Below are 25,797 nucleotides of genomic sequence, written 5' to 3' on the forward strand. Positions count from 1 at the left end.
GTTTTTTCGTAATTGTTTACCATAGGTCTGATGTTTCAAATTTTAAACATGAAATACGTTTTCACACGTGCACCCATTATGTGCAAGGTAATAATAATGTATTGAATCTACATATATAGACCAAAACGATCCAAAAATAATAATCATCCTAACTTTCGGAGAAGGAGAAAAACGAATTTCTAGAAACTCTGATTAATAGCCGGCCAAATTTTGTAATGCAATAATATTAAGAGAAATATTTTAAAAGAACACTAGAACAAGTTTTACATACAATTATAGTATACACTCCACAAACTTCCAAAAATAACATTAGTTGACATAATTACAAAATAATATTTTAAATTTGGAGTATAATTTCTATGGTTTGGTGTTTAATTTTGAAAATTGAAAGTTTAATTTTTATTTTATGATATTTTGGAATATCAAAATTTAATAAAGTGATATTTAAACTCATATGCTAAACTCATATATATGCAATTCATCTTAATCAGATGGGCTAAGCAATGAAGCAACGATGCTTTTAAATAAACCCTATCGCTAACTATTAAAATCCTCCTAAGTAAATGAAGCAATCTAAGAATCAGGAAAAATCAGACCAATCCAAATGATTAAAATACATAACGGGTCGGTGATTTTACCATCATAATATTGTCTCTAAGAGCCCTTCTAGGGTACCAATAAGGAAACCCACGACCCCTCCCAAACCACTGGTTTAGAAAACCTCACTGAAGTCACCGATAAATTTTCATTATTTCTTCGAGGATTTAGGTTAAAAAAATGATAAGATGAAAATTAACTATGATATTCAAATATGAATTTAAGTTGTTCATATAAGCTAACACATAACCTATAGTATTAAATAAGAGAAATGAAATTATTCTCTATTAAATCATATGAAGTGCAAGCAAAACTTTAAAGTACAATTCCCAAAGATTAATTTTTCTTTTAAGTCACTTTTTTATATTGCCCTCATTTTAATTTATATTGGTAGATTTTAGTTATAATTGTTTCATCTTTGTAGTAAAAGCTAGATAAAAAATAGAATATTATATTGTTTTTTATATAGAGAAATCCTTTTGAAGTACATATTTGAATTAAATAAATATAGCTTAATGATCTTTATGTAATTATATGTTTTCAAAAACTAAATATAATGATGAGTATTCTTAAAAAAATGTATTACAATTTTGTTAGAGGTTAGAGAGAGTTAAGAAAAATTGATATGATATTTCATAATTATATTACAAAAATTTTAGAAGTTAGAACATTACATATTTTTAAGAATCAAACAAGTATATATATGAATATGTAAGAAATAATCTAACATCTAAAGTAAAGAAAGAAGTACATAAAAGCAAGAAGAAATAAAATAGAGAACAATGTAAAATATATTATTAAACTCTTACAATATTATCTTCATTGAGTTTTCAACCAATGCAAGAACATTAAAAACAAAAAAAAAACAAAGAAAATATTTAAGATTTGAGATATGATGGAGGAGGATGTGAGAATGATTATTTATAGGATATGAAGTGATGGAAGTTACATTTCTCAAAAACTAAATTAGAGGAGTTCTAATTATAATTGCTAGGGTATTTAACTGAAAGTGAATGGAGAAAACAAATAGTCAATTCAAAATTTATGTAATTTCTGTTACAATTTAGTACTAAAGTGTATATTTAAAGTATGAATTAATGTATATGATTAAATATGTTGTATTTTAGGTATAATTAAAAATAAATATTCCTACTATATTAATTGAGAAGTACAAATATAAAACTAACCTTAAAATGTGTAAAAAATTACATTCAATTGCCATTAGAAAAACTTAATTAAGATTAAATAATTAATTAAATAAATATTTCTAATTAAAAAAACGAAAATAGGAGAAACATCAAATAAAATAAATTGTAGAAAATTAAATAACAAATCTGTTAGAATCAAATAAAAAAACTAACAGATAAGATGTTTTTACATGTTAGTTAAATCTTTTTACAAAGATTTCACAAAGGTTTAAATAATTTTACAACTATAGCAAAGATTTCATAAAAGTTTAAATAATTTTATTCATTACATGAAAATGTTTTATTGACAGGTTTTCAATAAACATTTTTAAAATATAAAAATTATAATATAATAAACAAATTTTTAATCACAAACCATTATAAATCACACAATAACAAAATAATTTATTACAAATTTTCATCAAAAAAAAGTTTAGTCCGCGGTTTTCCGCGGGGTAGTACCTAGTATATGTTTAAGAAAATAAACACCAAATGGACTAGTAAGGAGAGAGTAATTGAAAATAGAAAATATTATATAATATAAAATAATTAGGTAAGAAAATATTAAGAAGAGACCACAAAATAAATTTAAAAGAAAATTACATGACAATATGTCACATGTCAAAAAAAATATGTCATATATCACAGACAAATTATATATGAAAATAACTTATATATTTAAAAATTAGATGATACTAATCAAAAATGGAAGAGTGTGTTTCTCATATTTTTAAATTAGAAAGATGAAACAAAAAAAGGAAAAATGCCAAAATATATACATGACTTATTTAATATTTATCAGAAAAACACAATTTTTTTCTGTTGTCAGAAAAATACTTAAACTATTTTATAGGTGATAAAAAATATGAACTATCACGATTTTCCAATTTCCCATAGAAGATTCAAAAGTAACACGTGTCATATAGATAGAACTTCTTTTGAGGGTGTAAGCCTATTTACTATATTAGATATATATGTTGGATAATTGTCCTGAACAGCTAGATGGTAATTAAGAGGTCACGCTAATCATTTATGTTCTCCCTCCATCAAGGCATCAAGTAAAAAGAGTGGGTTTTGTATGTTTTGAACCTTTGGTAATAAAGCCGGACTGAAATAATAATCGGTTCCCGGGTTAACCGGTCCGACCGACCGGTTCGGTAACATAATTAATGAATCTTTTCTTTTCACTTTCCCGATTCCGCCATCGAGTCGTTCCGACAAATTAAATCAGTTTAACAGCAGCAAAACAGTCCATGGCGGCGAAGATGACGACTCAGTCGCAGTTCTTGGTGAACCTCTCTTACGGCATCGCCTCCCAAAGGTTCTTTATCACTTTCCTCTATACATACCCTTATATAGTTTTCTTCTGTTGTTTCGCTTTCTTCTTACTGTTTTATATTTCTTCGATTTGATTTTGTAGCAATCTCAGAGCGGATAATCGTGTCTCATCTTCATCTTGTCAAATTACACGAACGAATCGGTCATGGGCTTTGCCAGTGTCCTTAAAAGTCGAGAAATTTCGATCCCAACGAGGAAGGAGAAGAAGAGGATCACCATGTTTTGGGAGCTTTGAGAACGGAGGGTTGCTCAGAAATGGGATCGGTGATGCAGATGGGATTATAATTGTTGATCACGGTTCTCGTCGCCGAGAATCCAATCTTATGCTTGGTTAGACTTTATAAGATATACTTCTTTTTAGCTTGTATGAGTTTATGTAATCGTGTGGTTAGTTTCTATGTTTCAGAGGAGTTTGTGAAAATGTTCAAAGACAAAACTGGATACCCTATTGTGGAGCCTGCTCATATGGTAATTTCTTCCTTAAGCTCTCACTTTACTCAATGTTAGGTTTCTTTTTCTGTCCCAAGATTGTGAATAATGGAAGAGGACTAGCTTTGGTCTTATAAATTGGCTCCATTTTACTCCCATTTCATGCCATAAGTATAGTGTAAATGCAGTAAGACCTGGAATTTTTTCAATGGAACTGGAACCGCTAGTAAATTCCTTCCTTTCCAATAGTTTACTTGACTGTATTCACTTGTGTGAACCATACCCATGAGGTTGATAGAATCTGATTTCAGTTTCTTGGAAATCCTATAGATTTTTTAGCTTAATATGTGTGAATCGAGGACTTAGATGAAAGTGGCAATTTATTTGCTTCTCACTTCCCAAATCTGCTTGCTGTTTTCTGATGTTTCACACTTCACACCAGGAACTGGCTGAGCCATCTATAAAAGATGCATTCAGTTTGTGTGTACAAAAAGGGGCAAAACGTGTGGTTGTGAGCCCATTTTTTCTGTTTCCTGGAAGACATTGGCTTAAGGTATGGGATCTCCATTGGTATGTTTTCTTGAAACATTTAGTTTTTATAATTTCTGGGATTATTGGAGGATGTACATTAAAGGCCTAGTGAGACTATAACCCTTATTTTATTAAGGACATTCCCTCGTTGACGGCTGATGCTGCAAAGGAGTTCTCTGGCATCTCATACCTCATAACTGCACCTCTCGGCCTTCATAATCTCCTCATGGTAAGAAATAAAGCATACTTTTGTTTCCCAAAACGAGTGAGCACTTTAAGCCTAAGGGATATGAGCACCCTCATGCATTAGTGAATGACACTTTTTCCCTTTGAACTTCCTATAGTCGATCTTCTGATGTTTAATCTTTTCACAAGAGATCTGCACTTCTTTTGGCTCTCTATCTTCAGTAATCTGCTAATATTTCTTTCTGCAGGACGTTGTGAACGACAGAATCCAACATTGCTTGAGCCATGTTGAAGGTGATGCTGACGAGTGTCTGGTTTGTGCTGGAACAAACAAGTGCAAGCTCTACAATAGTTCTTAGGTGTACATGTAAGAACGTTTTTGTATATCTGTTCTTAATTAGTTCTTTCAGATGCGGATAAAAAAGGGAGGCATATTATATTGTTCATAGTCATCATTTAGTACACGTCCTATGTACACATATTTCGAGATTTATGGCCTGTTCTTATTGCCCACCAATTTAAAACGACTACGACAATATAATAAGAGCTGTCTGTTAAAGTTCTCTCTCTCTGTCTCCTGTCAACAAACTGCGTTGTCGAAATTTGATGTATTGCATGTAAGCGATGTTTCATGGTTATAAAAATATAATTCTCTCGATGCCTTTTCTGGCCTCCTTTTTATCTTATTAGGTTTCGTGCATATTGCACTTGATTAATTATGAGTAAGCTCTTTTATTTAATCACAAGGCAGAGAAGTCCATTTTTCCTTATTGTATAGCTTCTGCAGCTAAAGGTGAGAAGGAAAATAAAACGTATGGTTGTAGGAGATAGCGAAGACTTTTGAAGTCTCCCACTAAATTCTGATGGATGAATATGTTGATGTGGTGGTTTATGGATGAGCACAAAAGAACATTTCAAGAAGTCGTTTGGTAGATGTACCATAGAATTGTGTTCACATGATGCTCAGTTGTATAGTTCAGAAAGAGACAACGAATGTTATGATTGAGTTGACTTGAGTCTTGTGTAATGAAGTTAGTGCATATTTGACTTATTTCTAGTGTAGGACGTAGAGATTTGGGAAAATCACTAGAACACAAAATGGCAGAAGCTGTTGTTTCTGTTACAGTGCAGAAGCTAGGAGAGTTGCTCTTGGAAGAACCGTTGCTCTTGTTCGGTATAGGTGACCAAGTGAAGCAGCTGCAAGACGAATTGAAGCGTTTGAAGTGTTTCTTGAAAGATGCAGATGAAAAGCAGCAAAAAAGTGAGAGAGTACGTAACTGGGTTGCAGGCATTAGAGAAGCTTCTTATGATGCAGAGGATATACTCGAGGCGTTTTTCCTCAAAGCAGAATCAAGGAAACAAAAAGGGATGACAAGGGTGCTTAGGAGGCTTGCGTGCATATTGAACGAGGCGGTTTCACTTCATAGTGTTGGCTCAGAGATTAGAGAGATCACCTCCAGGCTTTCTAAGATAACAACAAGCATGCTAAATTACGGTATAAAAGAAGCTATGGGCAGAGAAGGTTTGAGTTTATCTGATAGTCAAAGAGAACAAAGACAGTCGTTTCCATATGTTGTTGAGCATAATCTTGTCGGGTTAGAGCAGAGTCTTGAGAAGTTAGTGAACGATTTAGTTTCCGGAAGTGAGAAACTAAGAGTCACGTCCATATGTGGAATGGGTGGTTTGGGGAAAACGACTTTGGCCAAACAGATTTTTCATCACCACAGAGTGAGGCGTCATTTCGATAGGTTTGCTTGGGTATATGTTTCTCAAGACTGTAGACGGAGACATGTTTGGCAAGAGATTTTTCTGAATCTCAGCTACAAGGATGAGAATCAGCGGATACTCAACTTGAGGGATGAACAGCTTGGAGAGGAGTTGCATCGGTTCTTAAAAAGGAATAAATGCCTCATTGTGCTTGATGATATATGGGGAAAAGATGCTTGGGATTGTCTAAAACACGTCTTTCCACATGAAACAGGTAAAATAATAGTAATGTTCAAATACAACTCAAGTTTTATAATCCTTGTCATTTTTATATGCTATACTGTAGGAAGCGAAATAATACTCACCACTCGAAACAAGGAAGTTGCTTTATATGCTGATCCGAGGGGTGTGCTTCATGAGCCACAATTGCTAAGTTATGAAGAGAGCTGCGAGCTGTTGGAGAAAATTTCATTATCTGGGAGAGAAAATATAGGTAATCATTTGGCTCGAATCTTTCTGCAGCATATATGTTATAATACTTCACACCTCTATTCACTTTATTTGCAGAGCCAATGTTAATCACGAAGCTAGAGGCTATTGGGAAGCAGATGGTCGTAAGGTGTGGAGGTTTACCTCTAGAAATAACAGTTCTAGGAGGACTTCTGGCAACGAAAAGTACATTGAACGAGTGGCAAAGAGTACACGAGAACATCAAATCATATGTTTCAAATGGAGGTAGTGGCAGTGGAAGTAAGAGCATGCTGGTTGCAGATGTTTTGTGCTTGAGTTATGAGTACTTGCCTTCCCATTTAAAGCAATGTTTCCTCTACTTTGCTCATTATCCTGAAAACTATGAGGTTCATGTGGAAACATTGGTTAGTTATTGGATTGCAGAGGAAATGGTTATGCCTGTAAAACACACAGAGGATGGCACGACAGTAGAAGATATTGGGCAAGATTATCTCGAAGAATTAGTAAGGAGAAGCATGGTTATGGTTGGGAGGAGGGACATTGTAACTTCGGAAGTCATGACATGTCGTATGCATGACCTCATGAGGGAGGTTTGTTTAAATAAAGCAGAGCAAGAAAGCTTTGTGCAAGTTATTGATTCAAGGGATCCAGATGAAGCTGAGGGTTTCCCATCTCTTTCAACCAATACATCTCGTAGAATTGCTGTGCAGTTACATGGTGGTGCAGAGGAACACCGGATCAAGAGACTTTCACAGGTGAACTACATAAATCCTCGGTTTAGGTCTCTTGTGTATATTATGAAGAAACAAGGAAATTCATGGGCACTTCTAGGGAAGGTTTCCTTCAGAAAGATGAAACATCTTAGAGTTCTTGATCTCGAGGGAGCTCAAATTGAGGGAGGGAAGTTGCCAGATGACGTAGGAGATCTCATCCATTTGAGAAACCTAAGTCTGAGATTGACAAACGTGAAAGAACTCACATCATCTATTGGAAACTTAAAGTTAATGATTACTCTAGATTTGTTCGTTAAGGGGAAACTGTGTATTCCAAACGTGATATGGAAGCTGCAGCGGCTGAGACATCTGTGTATGCCTTCAGATCTTGATCCAAAAACGAAGCTGGACTTGAGTACTCTAAGAAACCTGCAGCAACTATGGGATTTTCCTGTTGGACAATGCAATCCAAGGGATCTTTTAGCAATGACAAGTCTTAGAAGATTGTCGATCAATCTATCTTCGCAGAATACAGACTTCGAGGCGGTATCTTCTCTAAGTACAGTCTTGAAACGTCTCCGTGGCTTGACAATAAACGTTCCCTGCGAACCTTTGCTTCCACCGGTAGATGTAACACAGTTGGTTTCTGCATTTACTAATCTCTCTGAACTGGAACTGTTTCTTAGACTAGAGAAGCTCCCAGGAGAACAAAGTTTTTCGCCTGATGTTGGTGCTTTACGTTTGTGGCAATGCGGACTAGTGGATGACCCGTTTCAGGTTCTTGAGAGGCTTCCAAACTTAAAGATTCTCCAACTGTTTGAAGGATCATTTGTGGGTAGTAAACTTTATTGTTCCAAAAATGGTTTTCCTCACCTGCATTCTTTGACATTGTCACAGCTTGAGAATCTAGAGGAGTGGACTGTAGAAGACGGTGCCATGATGCGTCTTGTCTCCATAGAGTTAAAAAGCTGTAAGAAACTGAAGTCAGTTCCTGAAGCAACGAGGTTCCTGAAGAATCTACAAGAAGTGGAGATTGGTAACATGACAAAGACATTTAAGGATAAGCTGATCTCTGGTGGTGAAGATTTCTACAAGGTTCAACATGTGCCTTCTGTTGTTTTTGAGTATTGTGACCTTTAAAGGATTGAAGATTACAAGGTGTATGATCTCGTTAAAGATTCACCCTTTCACGTTGAAAAGACAAAGTTTGATTTTTCATGATGCAATCCAAACATTTTAGAATATCGTTTCTCATCTACGAGTATCACAGTTTTTAGAAATGCGCAACAATCCAAAACAAATTAAGGAAAAATAATTCAGCTTTATGCAAAAATGTTTGTGGCACAGATTTTTTTATACATATGGATCAAAAACGTCCTTAATTATCCGTAATGCAAAAAAGCAAGAAGAAACTAAACACTAAATTTCTCCATGTAGCATCCTTAATCATCCCTGGTTCAGTCCATCTTTGCATTGGAGAACTCATATCATGGATCGAAGAAACAATCATGTCAGAAATGGTAGGCATAAATATCGAAGTAACAATCGATCGTACAATAGTTATTCCCAGACGACTTGACTAGCAAAGTGTCTCCACAACGGCGTTTACATTCAATACACACTGGTCTAGAGTTACCACTGTTGTATACAATAAGAATACTTTCAGCACCTTCATGCATCCTGATCAAATGGTTTGGTTTCATGTAGACCACAACTCCCAGTAAGCACTCAACGTGAAGAGTGACTGAATAAGAGTTACATGTGTAGAACCACTTTTTCGCATCCATGACTGATTCACAAATCTCGCACCAATACTGGAGATCTGTTGTCTTCTCTTCTCCGCAGCAAAGAGTGAGTGGGTGTTTATCGTGCTTGTAGTGAGCCAAACGAGGCAGAGTAGCACACTTGAGACACAAAAAAGTCCTGCACTCAATACATTCTAAGAACTTTCTTGAATCTAAAGTACTCTTACAAGCCATGCATTCACCTTGGGTGAAATTGAAGTAGAGAGGGTGATCATGTGGATGACAGTCATGGATAATAGGATCAGGAAGCGAAGCACACCTTACGTCCAGTTGAAATTCACAACCCTCTTCACAACACGTGTAAATGAAACCACAACAATGTCCACCACAACCATTGCACACGAAGAAGCCTAGGTCATAATAATGAGACTCGAGCTCGTTGAGATGAGGAGATTGTGAATGGAAGAGGGTGAGTGGGTGCTTGTGTAGCGAATGGCATTTCTTGCGTGGAAAGCAAGCACATGTTTCGTGGAGAACAAATTCACATTGGACACAACTATAGAAGCTATCTGAAACTGTTATCTGAAGGATGCAGGCTTGGCAAAACTTGTTTCCATGGTTCTCATTCCCATGATGGATCTTTAGATAGTGATGGTCATGACTGAAATGTTGTATCGTCTCTTCATCAATCCTCACGAATGGCTCCATAACTTCTTCTTCTTCTTCTTCAGGCACTCCTTCAAGATCTTTCCCATCCCACACTTCTATATTTGTTGCACATTTCGAGTGGACAGCATAGTGGCATCCTTTATTGCAAGAGAACTGACCGTAATTAACGTCAACGAGCTTACGACAAACACCACAAGAGAGCTCATCACCAGAAGGAACAAGGGAGGAAGTGTGAGAGAGGCGATGTTGGTGACGGGTGATCTTAATAGCCCGAGGTAAGTAAATACATCTTCTGTGGACCATGTAGTTACAAAGCAGACAAGAGTAAACTAAATCATCGGGAGTGTCAAGTGACAAGCCACAAGCATCACATGGCAAAGGGAGCGGTCTGGGGAAGAGGGTAAGAGTGTGGTCATGGGTTTTTAGGTTTTCAATAGTGAGAGGTGGTGAATCCCTTGCGCATAAAGAATGCAAACTGAAATTGCATATAGAACAATGATAATATGTTATATCAAAAAAACGAACATACGACTTTGTGTCGCGGCTGTATGTAATATTTTTCCGACAAGATTTGCATTTTTTATGGTTCCCATCTGAAGTAGAGTCTTGTTTATCTCCAGGAATATCGTTGTATGATTAAGATGTAACAGCATACCAAATTTCAGGGATGCTAGAGCTATCATAGCGAGGATCTAAGAAGATGAGGGTGAGTGGGTGGAGGAGGTGGAAAGGGTGTTTGATTTCTGGAGGAAACAAGTGACAACCTCTGTGAAATTCCAAATCACAAGTAGCACAATAGTAATAGTACCCATGCCTATATCGAAGGTGTTGTTGACCTCTGCAGGAGACGCAGGCGGTGAGCGGGGGATCCAATCTTCGGCAAAGTTTGTGCGGATTTGCTAGATCCGATAGACGACACACGCGCTTACTTATGCTTCCTTCCATGGCTGTAGAATCTCAACTATGAATTCTCTTGCTTTAGAGATAGACTTGTTTACCCACTTTGTATTTTGTAATGAATGAATGGTCATTTATTTTCAGCCAGCTATATAATAAAGACAAGACAGAGAGCTAGCATGTGCCAACTTGGTTTACTAGTGCTGTCAAAGTCAAAACTGTATAGACCATTGTCGGTAAATGTCACAGTTAACTTTTGTTATTTTGTGTGAATTGTGTATCTAAGTTTTTATCATCTGAATTTATCCAATATGTATTGTAGGAGATTTGCTATTTTTAAAACGTTGTAATTACTAAAGTTATATATTTACAAACTGATCGCAGCTAGCATTAACGTTACCATACATCTTACGCGATAAGACCACAATGACGTAAACTAAATAAAAATATTTTAGGATTTGGATTTTCATGTACGAGTAAAAATATCACTCTTTTTATAAATGTGCAATTCCGTTTCAACCATCCAAAACATATATAAAGGATAAATAAGAAAAATCAATTCAGCTTTATGCCTTTTATTTTTATTTTCATTTTAAGATGGCAACTAAAACCGACCAGACTATAAATCTAATTAACCATATTCTGAACAATATTTATTTTCATTTTAAATCTAAGCAATATTTGACACATTTAAAACCAAAAAAAAAAAAAAAACATACACGAAAAAATACACACAGAAAATGTTTGTGGAGCAGGTCACCATCCATCACATACTCATTTGACAACACAAGAGAGAACAAAAAATTTCATCTTGCCACTTGAATACCAATGTGTTTGCGCAATGATCTCCACATCTATCACACGTTGGTCTAGTGTTACCAGTGTTGCGTGTAATGTTGATATTTTCACAAAACATTTCGATGATATGGTTTGGCTTCATGTAGACCTGATTTCCCAATAAACATGTAACGTGAAGAGTGACTCCACAAGGGTTACATGAGTAGAACCATTTCGTTGCATCTAATTTCGCCTCACAAATATCGCACCAATGTTGGAGATTTGTTGTCTCTTCTTCTCCAAAGCAAAGAGTGAGTGGATGCTTATCATGTTTGTAGTGAGCCACACAAGGCAAGGTAGCGCAATTAAGACCCAAAAAGGACTTGCATTGAGTACACTCCAAGTACATACGAGAGCAGTTTCTAGACTTACAACCAATGCATTTACCTTGAGTGAAATTGAAGATGAAGGGATGGTCATGTGGATGGCAGCTGTGGGTTACAGGATCAGGGACCGACGCGCACCTTGCATCTACTTGAAAGTGACAATTGTTTTCACTGCATTTATACATGAAACCACAACAATATCGTTCACAGCAAAAGCACTTGAAGTAGCCTCTGCTACAATATTCTTCTAGGAGCTTGTCAGGATAAGGAGAGAATGGGTGGAAGAGGGTTAGCGGGTGCTTGTGTAAAGGATGGTGCATTTTGCGAGGGAGGCATGCACATGTTTCGTGGAGAACAAAGGCGCATTGGACACAGCTGTAGAAGCTATCTGAAGCTGTTATCGGGAGTATGCAGGCTTGGCAAAACTTGTTTTCATGATTGTCATTGTTCTCATGGTGATGGATCTTTAGATAGTGATGATCATGACTGAAATGTTGAATTGTCTCTTCATCAATTCTCACGAATGGCTCAATCTCTTCCTCTTCCTCTTCAGGCACTCCTTCAAGATCTTTCCCATCCCACACTTCTTTCCTTGTTGCACATTTCGAATGAACAGTATAGTGGCATCCCTTGTTGCAAGAGTATTGTCCGTAATTGACGTCAACCGTTTTGCGACAAACACCACAAGGGAGCCCACCAGAGGGAACAACAGAGGAGATGTGAGAGAGACGATGTATGTGACGGGTGATCTTAATAACGCGAGGTAAGTAGATACATTTTCTATGGACCATGTAGTTACAAAGTAGACATGCATAAGCATGGTCAAAGATACCATCAAGAGGGAAGCCACAAGCATCACATGGCAAAGGGACTCGTCTAGGAAAGAGGGTAAGAGTGTGGTCATGGCTTTTAAGGTTTTCGATAGTGAGAGGTGGTGGATTTATTGTGGAACAGAGGAAGTGAATGCTGAAATTGCAGATAGAACAATGATAGCGATCGCTTTCAATATTTCTCTGACAAAATTTGCATTTTTCAAGATTCCCATCTGGCATGGAGTCGTCATCTTCATATGCATCGCTTTCATATCTTTCCGAATCATAGGATGCATTGTTTCAACTTATAGGAAGATTAGAGCTATCAAAATCAGGATCTGAGGAGGTGTAGGTGAGAGGGTGGAGAAGGTGAAAAGGGTGTTTGATTTCAGGGGGAATCAGGTGACAACCTCTGTGAAATTCTAAATCACAAGTAGCACAGTAGTAATAGTACCTTTTTTCTTCCCAGTGGTTGTCGTCTTTACATGCAAAGCATGAGGTGAGTGGAGGATCAGATCGTCGGCAAAGTTTATGAGGGTTTGCTGGATCTGAGACGCGACATTGAGGCTTCGAGCGAGATATAAATTTACTTTCCATAGCTTTTTTAATTTCGAGCTTTAGTCTTTACAATGAATGAAGTACATTGATGATAATTTCTGTTGTTTTATAGACTCCTTTGTTGTTAAGTCAACTACTTATTAGGGTCTCTTTTCTTAATTCAGCTAGTGTAGTTAATTAATTCAGCCAGTTGGTTATAGCTGCTTTAGTTAATAATTTGGTACTATAGTTTTTTTTTTTTCTTTTTCAACAAATCGAAGAGACAAAACAAAACCAACGATCTTTATATATAGAAGGTATGAAAGTCAAACAAATGAATTAATCTCTCTTATTTGTACTTTGTAGTGTTACACTATACAGTAAGTACATCGGATGATCACTTATGATTGGTTAAGTCAAAATAGTTTTGTTTTTTTTATTATTATTGTTTAAAAAAAAATAATCCAGTTGTATAGTTAAAACTAGGACAACTGGTTTTAGCTGTAGACGTGTTCTAATCTTAAAATTTTTTTTAAGGAAACATTTAAGCATACACTTTGACCACACCAAGTCACCAACGAAACGTTTATACCGTAATCCAAAGAAAGACTCTTGCACTTGAGAAGCATCCGTTCCCGAGAACCAAAACAACATGTTGATGAGTGAGACCACTGACCAGATTGAGATTTTGATCGCTTTTTTGGAGTCTAATGAGAAAAGGACTATAGGATCATATTCTGAAACTTCAATTCTATAACGGTTTATACTCTTGAGGGAAGATGATACAACAAGGCTTTACTTTTTATAGTTTTTCTCTATAGCTAGTATCCTCTTTCTGTTTTCTCTAGCTATTATTGTCTCTGGTTTTGAGATTGAGATACTGCTAGGTGCTAGCTAGGTTCGATGTTACTTTTGGTTATTTGGAATAATAAGAGACGACCAAAAAAACAAATGAACAACGGAAACAGGTATAAGGCATATATGCTTCCATGAAATTTAATACCAGATTACCAGCAACATCACTCTTTGATAGTTCTTTTAACTTTTTAATAAAAAATCAGTTACTATATATCAAAAGCAGCTTAACTTTTCAGGAAAGCAGAGCCAGTGTAGATTTCCTTTAGCTCACTCCCGTGATCCTGCAGCGGCATGTGTGGCAGGGTAATTTCTCAATTCCCTATCTTCTTCATTTCTACACCAACATAAGAACAATTCTGTAACGGTTAATCCATACAGGAAGGTAGTTCTATCTGATTGCATTAACTACTTAAAGGACAGTTAAAACCAAGCAGGAAAAACCTTTTGTTATCAAGCAAACTGATAAAGTCAAGAGACCTAGTTAATTTAATAGTTTATGACTGGATCAAGATCATGATCAAACCGGGGAATGGCAGAAAGACTAGCTTCTTGAATGCTTGGAAGCTGTACTACATGAAATAGTTGTTTACAAGATGTAAGTCCCATCAGATCCTTGGAAGATGTACTACAGGCCATGCAAGATCTCTAAATTATATGTAAATTATGGTTTTAGCACTGATTGGTTAATACGCATAACACTAAAAAGAATTTTCCTTAGATGGCACGTAAGTGTTTTCTTTATTTAAAATCGAAGTTTAAATTCAACACTCCTTGCCATAGCGTGTATTGGAAACGACAGGACAACTTAGATACATTAAAAATCTCAAAGTTTAAAAAGAAATACACACTAGATTTCTTCATATAGCATCCTTAATCGTCGCTGCTTCAGTCCATCTTTCTTTTTGCAGAAGTCCTACCATGGATAATATATATCGAAGAAACACATGATAGTACAATAGTTTTTCCCAGACGTCTTGACTACCAAAGTGTCTACACAACGGCGTCTACATCCATCACACACTGGTCTAGAGTTACCACTGTTGGGTACAATACCAATACTTGTTTCAGCACCTTCATACATCTTGATCATATGGTTTGGCTTCATGTAGACCTCATCTCCCAGTAAACAAGTATCATGAAGAGTGACTGAACAAGAGTTGCATGTGTAGAACCACTTTCTTGCATCTATTTCTGATTCACAAATCTCGCACCAGTACTGCAGATCTGTTGTATTCTCTTCTCCGCAGCAAAGAGTGAGTGGATGTTTATCGTACTTGTAGTGAGTCACCAGAGGTATGGTAGCACAAGTAAGACACAAAAAGGACCTGCATTCAATACATTCTAAGTACTTTCTTAATCCTGAGGTCATCTTACAAACCATGCATTTACCTTCGGTCAAATTGAAGAAGAGAGGGTGCTTATGTGGATGGCAGTCATGGATTATAGGATCAGGAAGCGAAGCACACCTTGCATCTAGTTGAAATACACAATCCTTTTCACAACATGTGTACATGAAACCACAGCATTTTCGGCCACAACCATTACACACAAAGAAACCTAGATCATAATATTTAGATTGGAGCTCTTTGATATGAGGATACTGTAAATGGTAGAGGGTGAGCGGGTGTTTGTGTAGTGGATGGTGTTTTATGCGAGGAAGGCATGCACATGTTTCGTGGAGAACAAAATCGCATTGGACACAGCTGTAGAAGCTATCTGAAACTGTTATCGGAAGGATGCAGGCTTCGCAAAACTTGTTTCCATGGTTGTCATTCGCATGATGGATCTTTAGATAGTGATGGTCATGACTGAAATGTTGTATCGTCTCTTCATCAGTCCTCACGAATGGCTCAACATCTTCTTCTTCTTCTTCAGGCACTCCTTCAAGATCTTTCCCATCCCACACTTCATTGTTTGTTGCACATTTCGAATGGACAGCATAGTGGCATCCCTTGTTGCAAGAGAATTGACCGTAGTTGACGTCAACGAGCTTGCGACAAACACCACAAGAGAGCTCATCACCAGAAGGAACAAGGGAGGAAGTGTAAGAGAGTCGATGCTGGTGACGAGTGATCTTAATGACACGAGGTAAGTAGATACATCTTCTATGGACCATGTAGTTACAAATCAGACAAGAGTAAACTGAATCATTGCGAGCGTCAAGTGAAAAGCCACAAGCATCACAAGGCAAAGGGAGTTTTCTTGGGAAGAGGGTAAGAGTGTGGTCATGGCTTTTTAGGTTTTTAATAGTGAGAGGTGGTGAATCCTTTACGCAAAGTGAGTGTAGACTGAAATTGCAGACAGAACAATGATAATATGTTATATCGGAAAAACGAACATACTTGATGTCGCTGTTATATGTAATATTTTCCCGACAAGATTTGCATCTACTGTGATTCCCATCTGAAGCAGAAGCACATTCTTCTTCTTCATCTCCTTCAGATTTAACCTTGTAAAAATCCAAGGTTAGGCCAAACCAAATTTCAGGGATCTCAGAGCTATCAAGATCATGATCTAAGAAGGTGAGGGTGAGCGGGTGATGAAGGTGGAAAGGGTGTCTGATCTCTGGAGGAAACAAGTGACAGCCTTCGTGAAATTCAACATCACAAGTAGCACAATAGTAATAGTTACCACGCCTATTCCCAACGTATTGTTGGCCTTTGCAAGATATGCAGACGGTGAGCGGTGGATCCCATCGTCGAGAAAGTTTGTGAGGTTTTGCAACATCAGACATACGACACAAGGACTTACTCTTGCTTCTTCCCATGGCTGTAGATCGAGTCTCAACTTCTTGCTTCAGAGATAGACTTTTTTCTTGAATTAAATTGGAGAGATAGAATTGTGTAACTCACTTTGTAATGAAATGAATGGTCATTTATTTTCAGCCAGCTAATACATAATAAAGACAGACTGAGAGCTGTGGTATACTGCCAACTTGGTTTACTATTGCCGTCAAAGTCAAAACTGTATAGAACATTGTCCGTATTATGTGTGAACTGTTAAATCACAAGTGTTTATCATTTGAATTTATCCACATGTTTTTGTAGTAGTTTTAAAGTTCTTTACAGATCCTCCGCAACTAGCAATTACGTTACCGTAGTATGTACATCTTACGCGACAAAACCACAATGACGTAAACTAAACATAGTTTAGGATTTCAGGATTCAGTAATCAAAACAATTTTAGGATCGAGTCTTTCATGTACGAGTAAAAATATCACTGTTTCTATAAATGTGCAATTCAGTTTCAACCATCCAGAACATCTATAAAACTAATAAAAGAAAAATAAGTCAATTAATTCAGCTTTATGCCTTTTATTTTCAGATGGCAACTAAAATCGACCGGGCCATAAATCTACTTAGCCAAATTCTGAACAGCAAGTCCTAAACCAAGAAAAGTGATATATACAGTAATAAAGTTTGAAAACAAAAACATTTGAACCCAAACTGACAGTCTCACAAGTGAATACATCAATAGGTCACCTTGACTGAAGAGTGATACCACAAATTCCATCACAACTGATAACATCAACAGATTCTTGAACATGTGTAAAATGGTATGAAATCAACAAGTAAAATGTTATTCTGCCCATACTGATCTCCGACCAAATCAGTTAAGTTTCATTGATGCAAATGATGAAGCCATATCCAAAGCCGCCTGCACCTGGGAAGCATCCGTTCCCTGAAACCAAAACAACATGTTGAAGATTGAGATCTCTTTGAGGAAGATACTGAATTGGAGACTAAAGAGAAAAGGACTCATACCTGTCCTGATGCAAGACCACCTTTCCCTTTCCCGCATCGGCCTTTTAGAGGACCCAATGCATTTGTCAACCATTCTGTGACGTCTAGCTGCTTGAACTGATCTGATTTGTCTGGGACTCCTGCACACACAACCGCCTTGTTTGTGCTTTCATCTGTGCTGAACACCATTATCGACATTCCCTGCAAGATTCATCAAAAAACCTTCATTTAACTTTCTTGATTTCTATGAACAGATGGTATACAAGTGATGCTGTAAGAAAATGCGGATTACCTTCTTTTCCATGACTTTTGAAACCGCCTCTCGCACAGCTGCTGCATCAAGACCCACATCTAGCTGGATTATGCAGAAAGTCTTCCCATCTGATGCTGCAGACTCCGCCGCCTCTGTTGCTACTTTGACAGATTTCTTCAGGTTTTGTTCCGCTATTCTCTTCTGAGCCTTTTTTACTTCATTCTGCAAAGTTGAAAAAATTGCCATTTCAATATTACTCTGCTCAGAAAACTACACCGAAACTTAGACAAAGTAGCGGACTGTAGGACTGGAAGAACTTATAACCTGAAGCGAAGCAATCTTAGCCCTGATATCTGCCTTTTTAGCTGCTGGGATAATTGCTGCGTCTACTTGGCTTTTCAAAGCAGAAACTTTCTGTAAATTTGCAAATATGAACACATAAGTTTTACATGAATTCAAGTTAAGATATTGTCTTAGTCAATTATTGACAGAGAAGAGAGGGAGAAAACCTTTTCCAATGCACTTCCCTCTGCCACGGACGCATCCTCTACTTCTTTTTCAAGTAAGGAAGCCGCATCCAATGCTTTAAAGGCACATTCAGTAGTTACAGCAGTTACCCTACGAATACCTTTAGCAATTCCCTCCTCCGATAGAAGTGCAAACGCTTTGGCTTCGCGGGTGTTTGTTATGTGGGTTCCTGGAATTTTCAAAATAACCCAATCTCAATATTCTATTCTGAAAGTAATATCTTGGTCACAATAGGTTGGAAACCGACCTCCACAAAATTCAGAAGAAAGCAATGACCATTCATTGTTTTCAGGATCAGCCAAGAGATCCTCAACTTGTCTCCCAATTGACACCACTCTGACAGGATCAGGGTAGACCTAAATAGAGTAAGAGAGAACATTTTAACAACTCATAGAAACCAAAATAATAAGGTATAGAAAGAGATCTGATGGACAGCTTACTTCTCCAAACACTGCTCTTAGACCTTTGATGCGCTTGGCTTCAGAAAGCACTGCTTCCTTGGAAAATACATCCAATTCATCCTTGATCTGTTTATTCACTATCAATTCGATCTTTCTCAAATCTTCAGGAGCAACCGGCTTGCCTACTCGAAATTATGGGACCCATCAGACAATTATAGTGCCATCCACATCAAAATAAAAATCACTTATTGAAGAATGTACCGTGGGAAAAATCAAATCGCAGTTTTTCAGGAAGAACTATTGATCCCTTCTGATCAATATGATCCCCCAGCACTTCCTGAATTCATTGGAGATGATTGTTTTGAGAACAAATAAAAAAAATAGTAAATCACCGCCTAGGTAACTTAAATTATAGAAATTGGATACCTTCAGGGCATAATTCAACATATGTGTACAAGTATGATTAGGAGCGATGAGTTTACGTCTCTCATAGTCAACCTATCGCATGGATCAGAAGGTGGAAACAATTTAGATAGTACCAAATATGTTGAATGAGACAAACACTGTTTGACGCTGAGAGTTACCTTGCAAATCACTTTATCCCCCACAGATACCTCTCCAGTTGCTTCAGATAGATACCCAATATGAATAACAAAGCCCCCAAATATTTGGACATTGCATACATTGAATGTACCAAATGAGCCTTCTATAAGTCCCGTGTCAAAAATCTATTGCCAGAGCAAAAATGTTAAGAGGCACAGATTTTATATACATATGAATCAAAAGCTAGACCTTAATGGATATAAATTCCAAACTATATATGCCACTGTCAACAACTACTTCAGGTATTTGTCAGCCGATAAATAAAGTCAAACGATGCAGTTCTGATATGATAGTGTTCACGGTGCTACTGCAAGGTCTACGTATAAATGCATGTCCAAGATGAACAAAAATGACGACTGCAATTTCATGCCACCAGTCATATAATCAGAAATGAAAACAATCAGCAAACTAAATTACATATAAAAGAAAACCGATTACCTGACCACCCTGCTCAGCATAGAAACTTGTAGACTCCAATACTAGTCCCACGTTATCACAAGCAGCTGAACTTTTCAGGAAAGAGGAGCCAGTGTAGATTGCCTTTAGTTCACTCTCGTGCTCCTGTAGGTAATTTCTCAATAATGGATTATTTGAAGTAAAACCCATTTATTGGTCAATTCTACGCCAACAAGTGCAACATGCAAGTTTTCTGGAATTATAGGACAAACCTGGAACCAAATGTACTTAAAAGAATCGTCTGTTGCTGCCACACCAGTCTTGTGCAATGTTGATGTAGCATCAGCATCCATAACAATGGTGCCACCAGCTTGCTACCAAAAGTTGGCATTAAAAGATTAGTTGAAAGTTTTGCCCAAAAAAAAAAAAAGGAGTTAAAAGACAACCTTAGCATCAAAGACTCTATAAGAAAGTAAATAAAGAAAAGTTGAAACACCTTATTCTGAGCACTTCTTGATCTTTCCCTCGCCTCATCCATGGCTTTGTTGAAACCATCAACATCAACCAGCAACCCTCTTTCTTCAGCCATTAACTGAAACGCGAGAATAAAAGTTAAAAGTAATTAACGCAAACTTTCAGAAATACATATGAATGACTTAAGTACCTGAGTCAAATCTAACGGGAAACCATATGTATCCCATAACACAAAAGCATCCTGCAAAGAGAAGATATGTTGAGATGGAAATCAAACATCACTGATGGATATACTACAACAGTTAACATACATCACAAATATAAGTAGAGACGCACCTCTCCACTCAGTGTATTTCCCTGAACCGCCTGCCCAGCTTTCCGAAATTTCTCAATTCCCTGCAGTGAAAATTTATAATCAATCTAATTGTTCTTATATTCACCTATATAACATAGAAAATGTAAGGACAAACAGGACAAACGAAGTATTTTTTTTTTTTTCAGAAAAAGTCTCCCTATAGACAATGGTATGCTGAATTATGTCCAACCAACATCATTAAAACTGAACAATGGTGCAATTGGAAACAATATATCCAAAAGTAAAAGCTATCATTAATATTGAAGCTGTGACTTGTTATCAAATCTTCAGAGCGAAGAGCCAGAACAAAAAATAAGATAAAGGTTTAAAGGTGTGACGCAAATTAAATCAAGCCCTCACCTTCGCCAAGGTTTTGCAAAAGCTTGCTTCCTCTTCTTTTATAATCTCTGTGATCTTTTTCTCATGTTCCTTCAACTCTGTAAAGACATCGCCCATCACCCGAATAACAGAACTTACAAGCCTAGAGGTGAAAAGCACAAACTGATCAGTGAAAAAAAAACGAGCTAAGATATGTATCAAAACATGCTCATTTGAAAAGATACACTACAACGAACATACAACAAGTCAACAACGATCAAACATAATTTCCTACCCGTTGAAAAACCCTTCTTCAGCTTTTAGGATCTCCTTTCCATAGCGAACTGCTCGACGGAGAATACGCCGCAGAACATACTCACGGCCCTCATTACCTGCAAAAGAGAGTATATCAGATGGTATTTTTAAAAAATTACAAGAAAGAATGAATCTCTATTTGAATACCATAATAGATGGACTGAGGAAGGAAATTGATAAGCCCATCGTTCCCAAATTAGGATAAATGAACCAAAAACACTTTTTGCTGAACACGTTTGTGTTTTTTATAACCATCCATATATAATCGAGAGAAGAAACCAAGAACATACCAGGACGAGAGCCATCCGCAATAGCAAATGATAGGGTCCTAATATGATCAGCAACCACTCTATATGCCATGTCAATTCTGTCGACATCTTCCAGACCAACTTTTCCAGAATATGGCCTAGCTCCAGTGGCCTAAAAAATGTGAAAGCATTAACACCTAAACTTAAAATTCACAACAACTAGGGGAAAAGGACCAATCTGAGGTTTTTATTTCATTCTCTCACTGAGAAAGATACAGAAAGTGACAAAGGTAACAAGGCAATGATCTCCAGGATACCTATCCAAGAATGTCTTGATCACTGAAACCAAATTTACTGAACCAGAAATATTCAAAAACAATTTTGACAGAGTGTCGGAATGAAGAATTAACTACAACCACCCATAGATCAAAGAGGAAAAGATGACTATAAACGCCGTAGAAGACCCATAAGCCACTTGACAATAGATGAACTAAAATGGTGATAGTATTAAATAGGCGACAAAAGCATCCGTAAGAGGAGCCACACAAAAGTAACTCAATATCTTAACAAACTGTCTTGAAACTGTCAACAGGTTTAACAAATTACCTTTTGAATGTCATCAAAGATAGGCATGAACACATCTGTATCATAGTTGCTCATTTTGTTCTGAAGAACAGAAGTCAACCTCTCGAAGCCCATTCCGGTATCAACATGCTTAGCAGGCAGAGGTTTTAGCGAGCCATCACTTTCTCTGTTGAACTATTTTACAAAAAATAACCATATAAATTACTGCCCCGTCAGAGAAAACAGGTGAGAATGTAACAGGGAAAGCTAAAGAAGCAAAAACAATCTTGCTAACTGCACAATATAGAGTTTCAGCAACGAAATCTATTAAATCATTAAAACAACCACGACACCCAGATATAGAGTAGTAAAATGGAACTAAATTTCAATTGGGACAGAGAGGGTTTGTACCTGAATAAAGACAAGATTCCATATTTCTAAGCATGTTGGATCGTCATTGTTAACTAAGGATGCAGCATCACGGTTACCGACACGATCATAATGTATTTCAGTACAAGGTCCACAGGGACCTGTGTCACCCATTTCCCAGAAATTATCCTGCAGTTTCATCAAAAGTTAATGAAATAAAAACAGCATTATAAGATTCTTAGATTTACATTTGCTATAATTTTTGACTGGAAATCATAAACGATGGTCTTTTTAGCCTGCCAACTACCAAAACTTGACAGTGTATAAATTTGACTGTCGTTATCATTGACAAAGCGAAGTTTCAGTATATACAAGAAGCATCGGTGACAATATAAAGGCAACTGGATGTGATAAAATATTTGACTTTGTTGTAACGCTTTTCACATAACACTGGAAATATTTAACAAAAATGAAATGTTGTTCAATTTTACTTGGTTTCAAAATCATTTTTATGGGAGTAGTGAAGCAAACATACTTTGCAACCAAAGGGTAGTACACGTCCAGGTGGAAGAAACTTCAACCATATATCTCTAGCCTCATTATCGGGTTGAAGGCCAGCTTTCTCATCACCGCCAAAATAGGTAGCGTAAATTCGATCAGTCGGTAGCCCATAGACCTGAGGCATGAAAACAGGGAGGTCTGTGTCATCATCTCTTAGTGAAATATACAAACCAACAGAGAGAGAATAATAACTCAACAAAATTATGAAATACTGTGGCAGGATATCTCAATGAGATGTACAGACTAATGAAAACAGAAGAATCACTTTACAAAATTGTGACATACTGTCGAAGGGAGGGAGATAATAGTTCACTGAATATCATGCACATTTTCTTAAATCAAGTAAACAAAGACAAATGTCCCTTTTTTAAATGTGTAGGAAGAAAAATATACTCTTTGATCCATAAGGTATTGCAAAATAAGATGGCAGTGGTTCTAATTACCTTAGTCAAGAGCTCCCAAGCCCATCCGATAGCTTCGTTCTTGAAATAATCTCCAAATGACCAGTTACCAAGCATTTCAAAGAACGTGTGATGGTAAGTATCTTTGCCGACATCGTCCAAATCATTATGCTTTCCACCAGCACGAATACACTTTTGAGTGTTACATGCCCGAGTTAGCTTGCTGAGCTCCGTATTTGGGTCGGCGGTTCCCAAAAATATAGGCTTATACTGGTTCATTCCTTGAAAAACAGAGAAGTTTCAAAGTCATTCGTTTATCTAGCTAAGAAATTAACATACATAGCTAAGAATCAATAACAGGAAACTGATACAGTATATGAATGACCCTCTGACTTATAAATTTCGACCAAAACTAAACAATTGAAGAATGAATAAGTCCCAGAGCTTTAAAGATAAAAGAGAATAGAACAAAGCAATCCAGTGAACTCATCAACTAGAATCCAATTCAAGATTAACCAAACTTCAATAGAATCTGAATTCCATAGATTAACTAAAGACAAATGCCCAATCTCATCGGCAGGAACAGATAGAAGAGAACCATATCAAAAAGTTCGGGAATCGAAGTATCGTACCAGCGTTAGCGAACAGAAGAGTAGGATCATTATGAGGAACAACGGGGCTCGATGGCCAGAACTTGTGGCCTTTGCCTTTGAAGAAATCGAAATATGTATCCCTGACTCTCCTCGCTGGCCACTGAATCTCCGATGGTTCGGAACCCGGCATGACTGCGACGGAGGACGACGTCGACGAAGAGTAAGAGGAAGAAAAACGGAAGTGAGAGAGAAAAGGGCGGCGGAGATGGGAAGAGTAAAAAACCCTAGACGGAGGCTTGGTTGAGGATATCAGAAGAAAGGCTGCTGCGTTCACTAATCTCATTCAAACCCAATAAAAGACCTTTCTTCTCTCTCTCTCCTCCTCTTGTCCTATCTATTTTCTACCGTTAAATTTATTTAATCCGATCCCTTTTCCGTGAGATATATTATTTTAAGGAAAACATTTACAAAAACAAAAAAGAAATGAAAAGAGAGAAAAATGTCGTTCGTTGATAGGTTAAAGACTGAACTTGTGAAATCCTTTCACGATTTTTTTTTTTTTTCAACGTTTTATATTAAAAGCCCAACACGCGGCAAACATTAAAATACAAATTTTTAGGCCCAACAAGCCACAATTGCAACACAGAAGATAAACATTGAAAGGTAAAACAACACGTGTATAGCAACGTGGTAACTTCTGAAGAAATCTGTGTTCCACACACTGCATCGCCACCGACTCAAGACAACTTCTGTCTTCACCGGAAAATTTCACCGCCGGCGGATTCTTGAAACTTCTGCACAGATTTTCTATTGTAGAAAGCCTTCAATTTGTACTGATCATCTTTTGCTAACAATTTTCAGAAGTTAATGACTGAAATTGCTTTGTTCACCGGAATTTAAACTCGATCGATTGAAACTGAAGTATTCTTCAGAGAACTATCTAACACGACAAGGACTCCAAATCTTCATACTCCACTTCTCCCAATCGCAGCAACTTGAATCAACACGGCCAAAGAAAACCTTCACTCAATAGAACTCGTCTATGGTTGAATGAGGATATTACCATCAATTGGACGAAGACTCAAGCACAGCACAACAAAGATCAGTCAAATAACTTTCTGATTTCAACACTTCCTCAATATGAAAGCGCTGATCTGAAGAGCGAGCAAAAGGTTTTAAACAAAAGATCTAATTCAGAAATAAATTCAGAAACTAAACCGATAAAACGTCGGAACTAGATCCGGACAAAGCCGGAAAGCCTAAGACAAAAAACTAAACCGACATACAATCGGAAGATCTCCGATGTTAATCGGCTAAACAAAATATACAAAGCTTTCTCTCTCTGAAGGATTTGAGAGTCCTTTCACGATTTTCTTTTAATTTTACCAATTACATGTGGAACCATAAAATTATATATTTTGTTAATTTCAATTTTTAGTATATATATTTAAAATAATCGTTCTAGAGGTTTTAGGTTAATAAGTTATTGTATTGTAATTCTAACTACTATAAGTACCCCAATTTCACAAAAAAAAAAAATTATATGTTCAAACATTTGAGTTACTAGAATATTGCATAAAAGCTTCCTTATTACAAAAGTAACATACAATTGTTTGTTATTACTAAACTAACCCATTGTACCTATACTACTCCTGAAACTAGTGTTGGGAAAAAACGTAATTACGGCTAATACCATTAGAAAAAATAAAAAAAATAAAAACATTGGAAGTTGGGACTGTCTACCGATCCTTTGATGGTAGATTTATACACGTGGACTGATTAAAGGTGTACGTCAGATATTTTTGGTACACTTAGTTGTAGTGCTGGTACACTTT

The 25,797-nt window shown here is 36.8% G+C and overlaps 6 protein-coding genes across 11 annotated transcripts; 2 read left to right on the forward strand and 4 right to left on the reverse strand.

Moving 5' to 3' along the window:
- Positions 1-2,784: 2,784 nt before the first annotated feature.
- On the forward strand, positions 2,785-4,833 carry LOC104758326 (sirohydrochlorin ferrochelatase, chloroplastic). Of its 2 annotated transcripts, none has more exons than XR_015586660.1 (6): positions 2,785-3,105; positions 3,205-3,452; positions 3,529-3,590; positions 3,994-4,121; positions 4,219-4,311; positions 4,517-4,833. XR_015586660.1 is itself a non-coding variant. In XM_010481163.3 (6 exons), exons 1-6 carry the CDS (start codon positions 3,038-3,040, stop codon positions 4,625-4,627), a joined length of 693 nt encoding a protein of 230 aa, XP_010479465.1. In that variant the 5' UTR covers positions 2,789-3,037; the 3' UTR covers positions 4,628-4,833. The 2 variants fall into 2 exon arrangements, 1 of the variants encoding a protein (XP_010479465.1); XM_010481163.3 differs by having other exon boundaries at positions 2,789-3,105; positions 3,994-4,104.
- Positions 4,834-5,205: 372 nt separating this feature from the next.
- On the forward strand, positions 5,206-8,403 carry LOC104758327 (putative disease resistance protein At1g50180). Of its 4 annotated transcripts, XM_087494940.1 has the most exons (4): positions 5,303-6,249; positions 6,322-6,468; positions 6,543-7,936; positions 8,057-8,403. In XM_087494940.1, the coding sequence occupies exons 1-4, from the start codon at positions 5,367-5,369 to the stop codon at positions 8,297-8,299; spliced, it is 2,667 nt and encodes an 888-aa protein (XP_087351066.1). In that variant the 5' UTR covers positions 5,303-5,366; the 3' UTR covers positions 8,300-8,403. The 4 variants fall into 4 exon arrangements, with proteins under 4 accessions (XP_010479468.1, XP_087351066.1, XP_087351064.1 ...); XM_010481166.3 differs by having other exon boundaries at positions 5,206-6,249; positions 6,543-8,403; XM_087494938.1 differs by having other exon boundaries at positions 5,367-6,468.
- Positions 8,404-8,460: 57 nt separating this feature from the next.
- LOC104758328 (uncharacterized) lies at positions 8,461-9,876 on the reverse strand. The gene has a single exon (XM_010481169.3). The coding sequence runs from the start codon at positions 9,874-9,876 to the stop codon at positions 8,671-8,673; it is 1,206 nt and encodes a 401-aa protein (XP_010479471.2). The 3' UTR covers positions 8,461-8,670.
- Positions 9,877-11,110: 1,234 nt separating this feature from the next.
- Positions 11,111-13,074, reverse strand: LOC104758329 (uncharacterized). The gene has a single exon (XM_019239130.2). The coding sequence runs from the start codon at positions 12,683-12,685 to the stop codon at positions 11,237-11,239; it is 1,449 nt and encodes a 482-aa protein (XP_019094675.1). The 5' UTR covers positions 12,686-13,074; the 3' UTR covers positions 11,111-11,236.
- A 1,485-nt stretch (positions 13,075-14,559) lies between these two features.
- Positions 14,560-16,708, reverse strand: LOC104758330 (uncharacterized). Of its 2 annotated transcripts, XM_010481170.3 has the most exons (2): positions 15,230-16,708; positions 14,560-15,165 (listed from the first exon to the last, which is right to left on the reverse strand). In XM_010481170.3, the coding sequence occupies exons 1-2, from the start codon at positions 16,605-16,607 to the stop codon at positions 15,125-15,127; spliced, it is 1,419 nt and encodes a 472-aa protein (XP_010479472.1). In that variant the 5' UTR covers positions 16,608-16,708; the 3' UTR covers positions 14,560-15,124. The 2 variants fall into 2 exon arrangements, with proteins under 2 accessions (XP_010479472.1, XP_019094674.1); XM_019239129.2 differs by having other exon boundaries at positions 14,560-16,708.
- A 516-nt stretch (positions 16,709-17,224) lies between these two features.
- Positions 17,225-24,539, reverse strand: LOC104758331 (alanine--tRNA ligase). Its single transcript, XM_010481171.2, has 23 exons — positions 24,002-24,539; positions 23,412-23,650; positions 22,943-23,083; positions 22,450-22,596; positions 22,081-22,233; positions 21,517-21,646; positions 21,207-21,303; positions 20,954-21,074; positions 20,575-20,634; positions 20,429-20,479; positions 20,261-20,356; positions 20,037-20,138; positions 19,807-19,929; positions 19,350-19,493; positions 19,192-19,263; positions 19,027-19,102; positions 18,805-18,947; positions 18,612-18,720; positions 18,346-18,533; positions 18,161-18,250; positions 17,876-18,058; positions 17,605-17,784; positions 17,225-17,521 (listed from the first exon to the last, which is right to left on the reverse strand). Exons 1-23 carry the CDS (start codon positions 24,303-24,305, stop codon positions 17,450-17,452), a joined length of 3,021 nt encoding a protein of 1,006 aa, XP_010479473.2. The 5' UTR covers positions 24,306-24,539; the 3' UTR covers positions 17,225-17,449.
- Between the last annotated feature and the right edge of the window lie 1,258 nt (positions 24,540-25,797).

This window comes from Camelina sativa, chromosome 17, assembly GCF_030686135.1.
Source record: "Camelina sativa cultivar CO46 ecotype springtype chromosome 17, ASM3068613v1".
Classification (NCBI taxonomy): domain Eukaryota; kingdom Viridiplantae; phylum Streptophyta; class Magnoliopsida; order Brassicales; family Brassicaceae; genus Camelina; species Camelina sativa.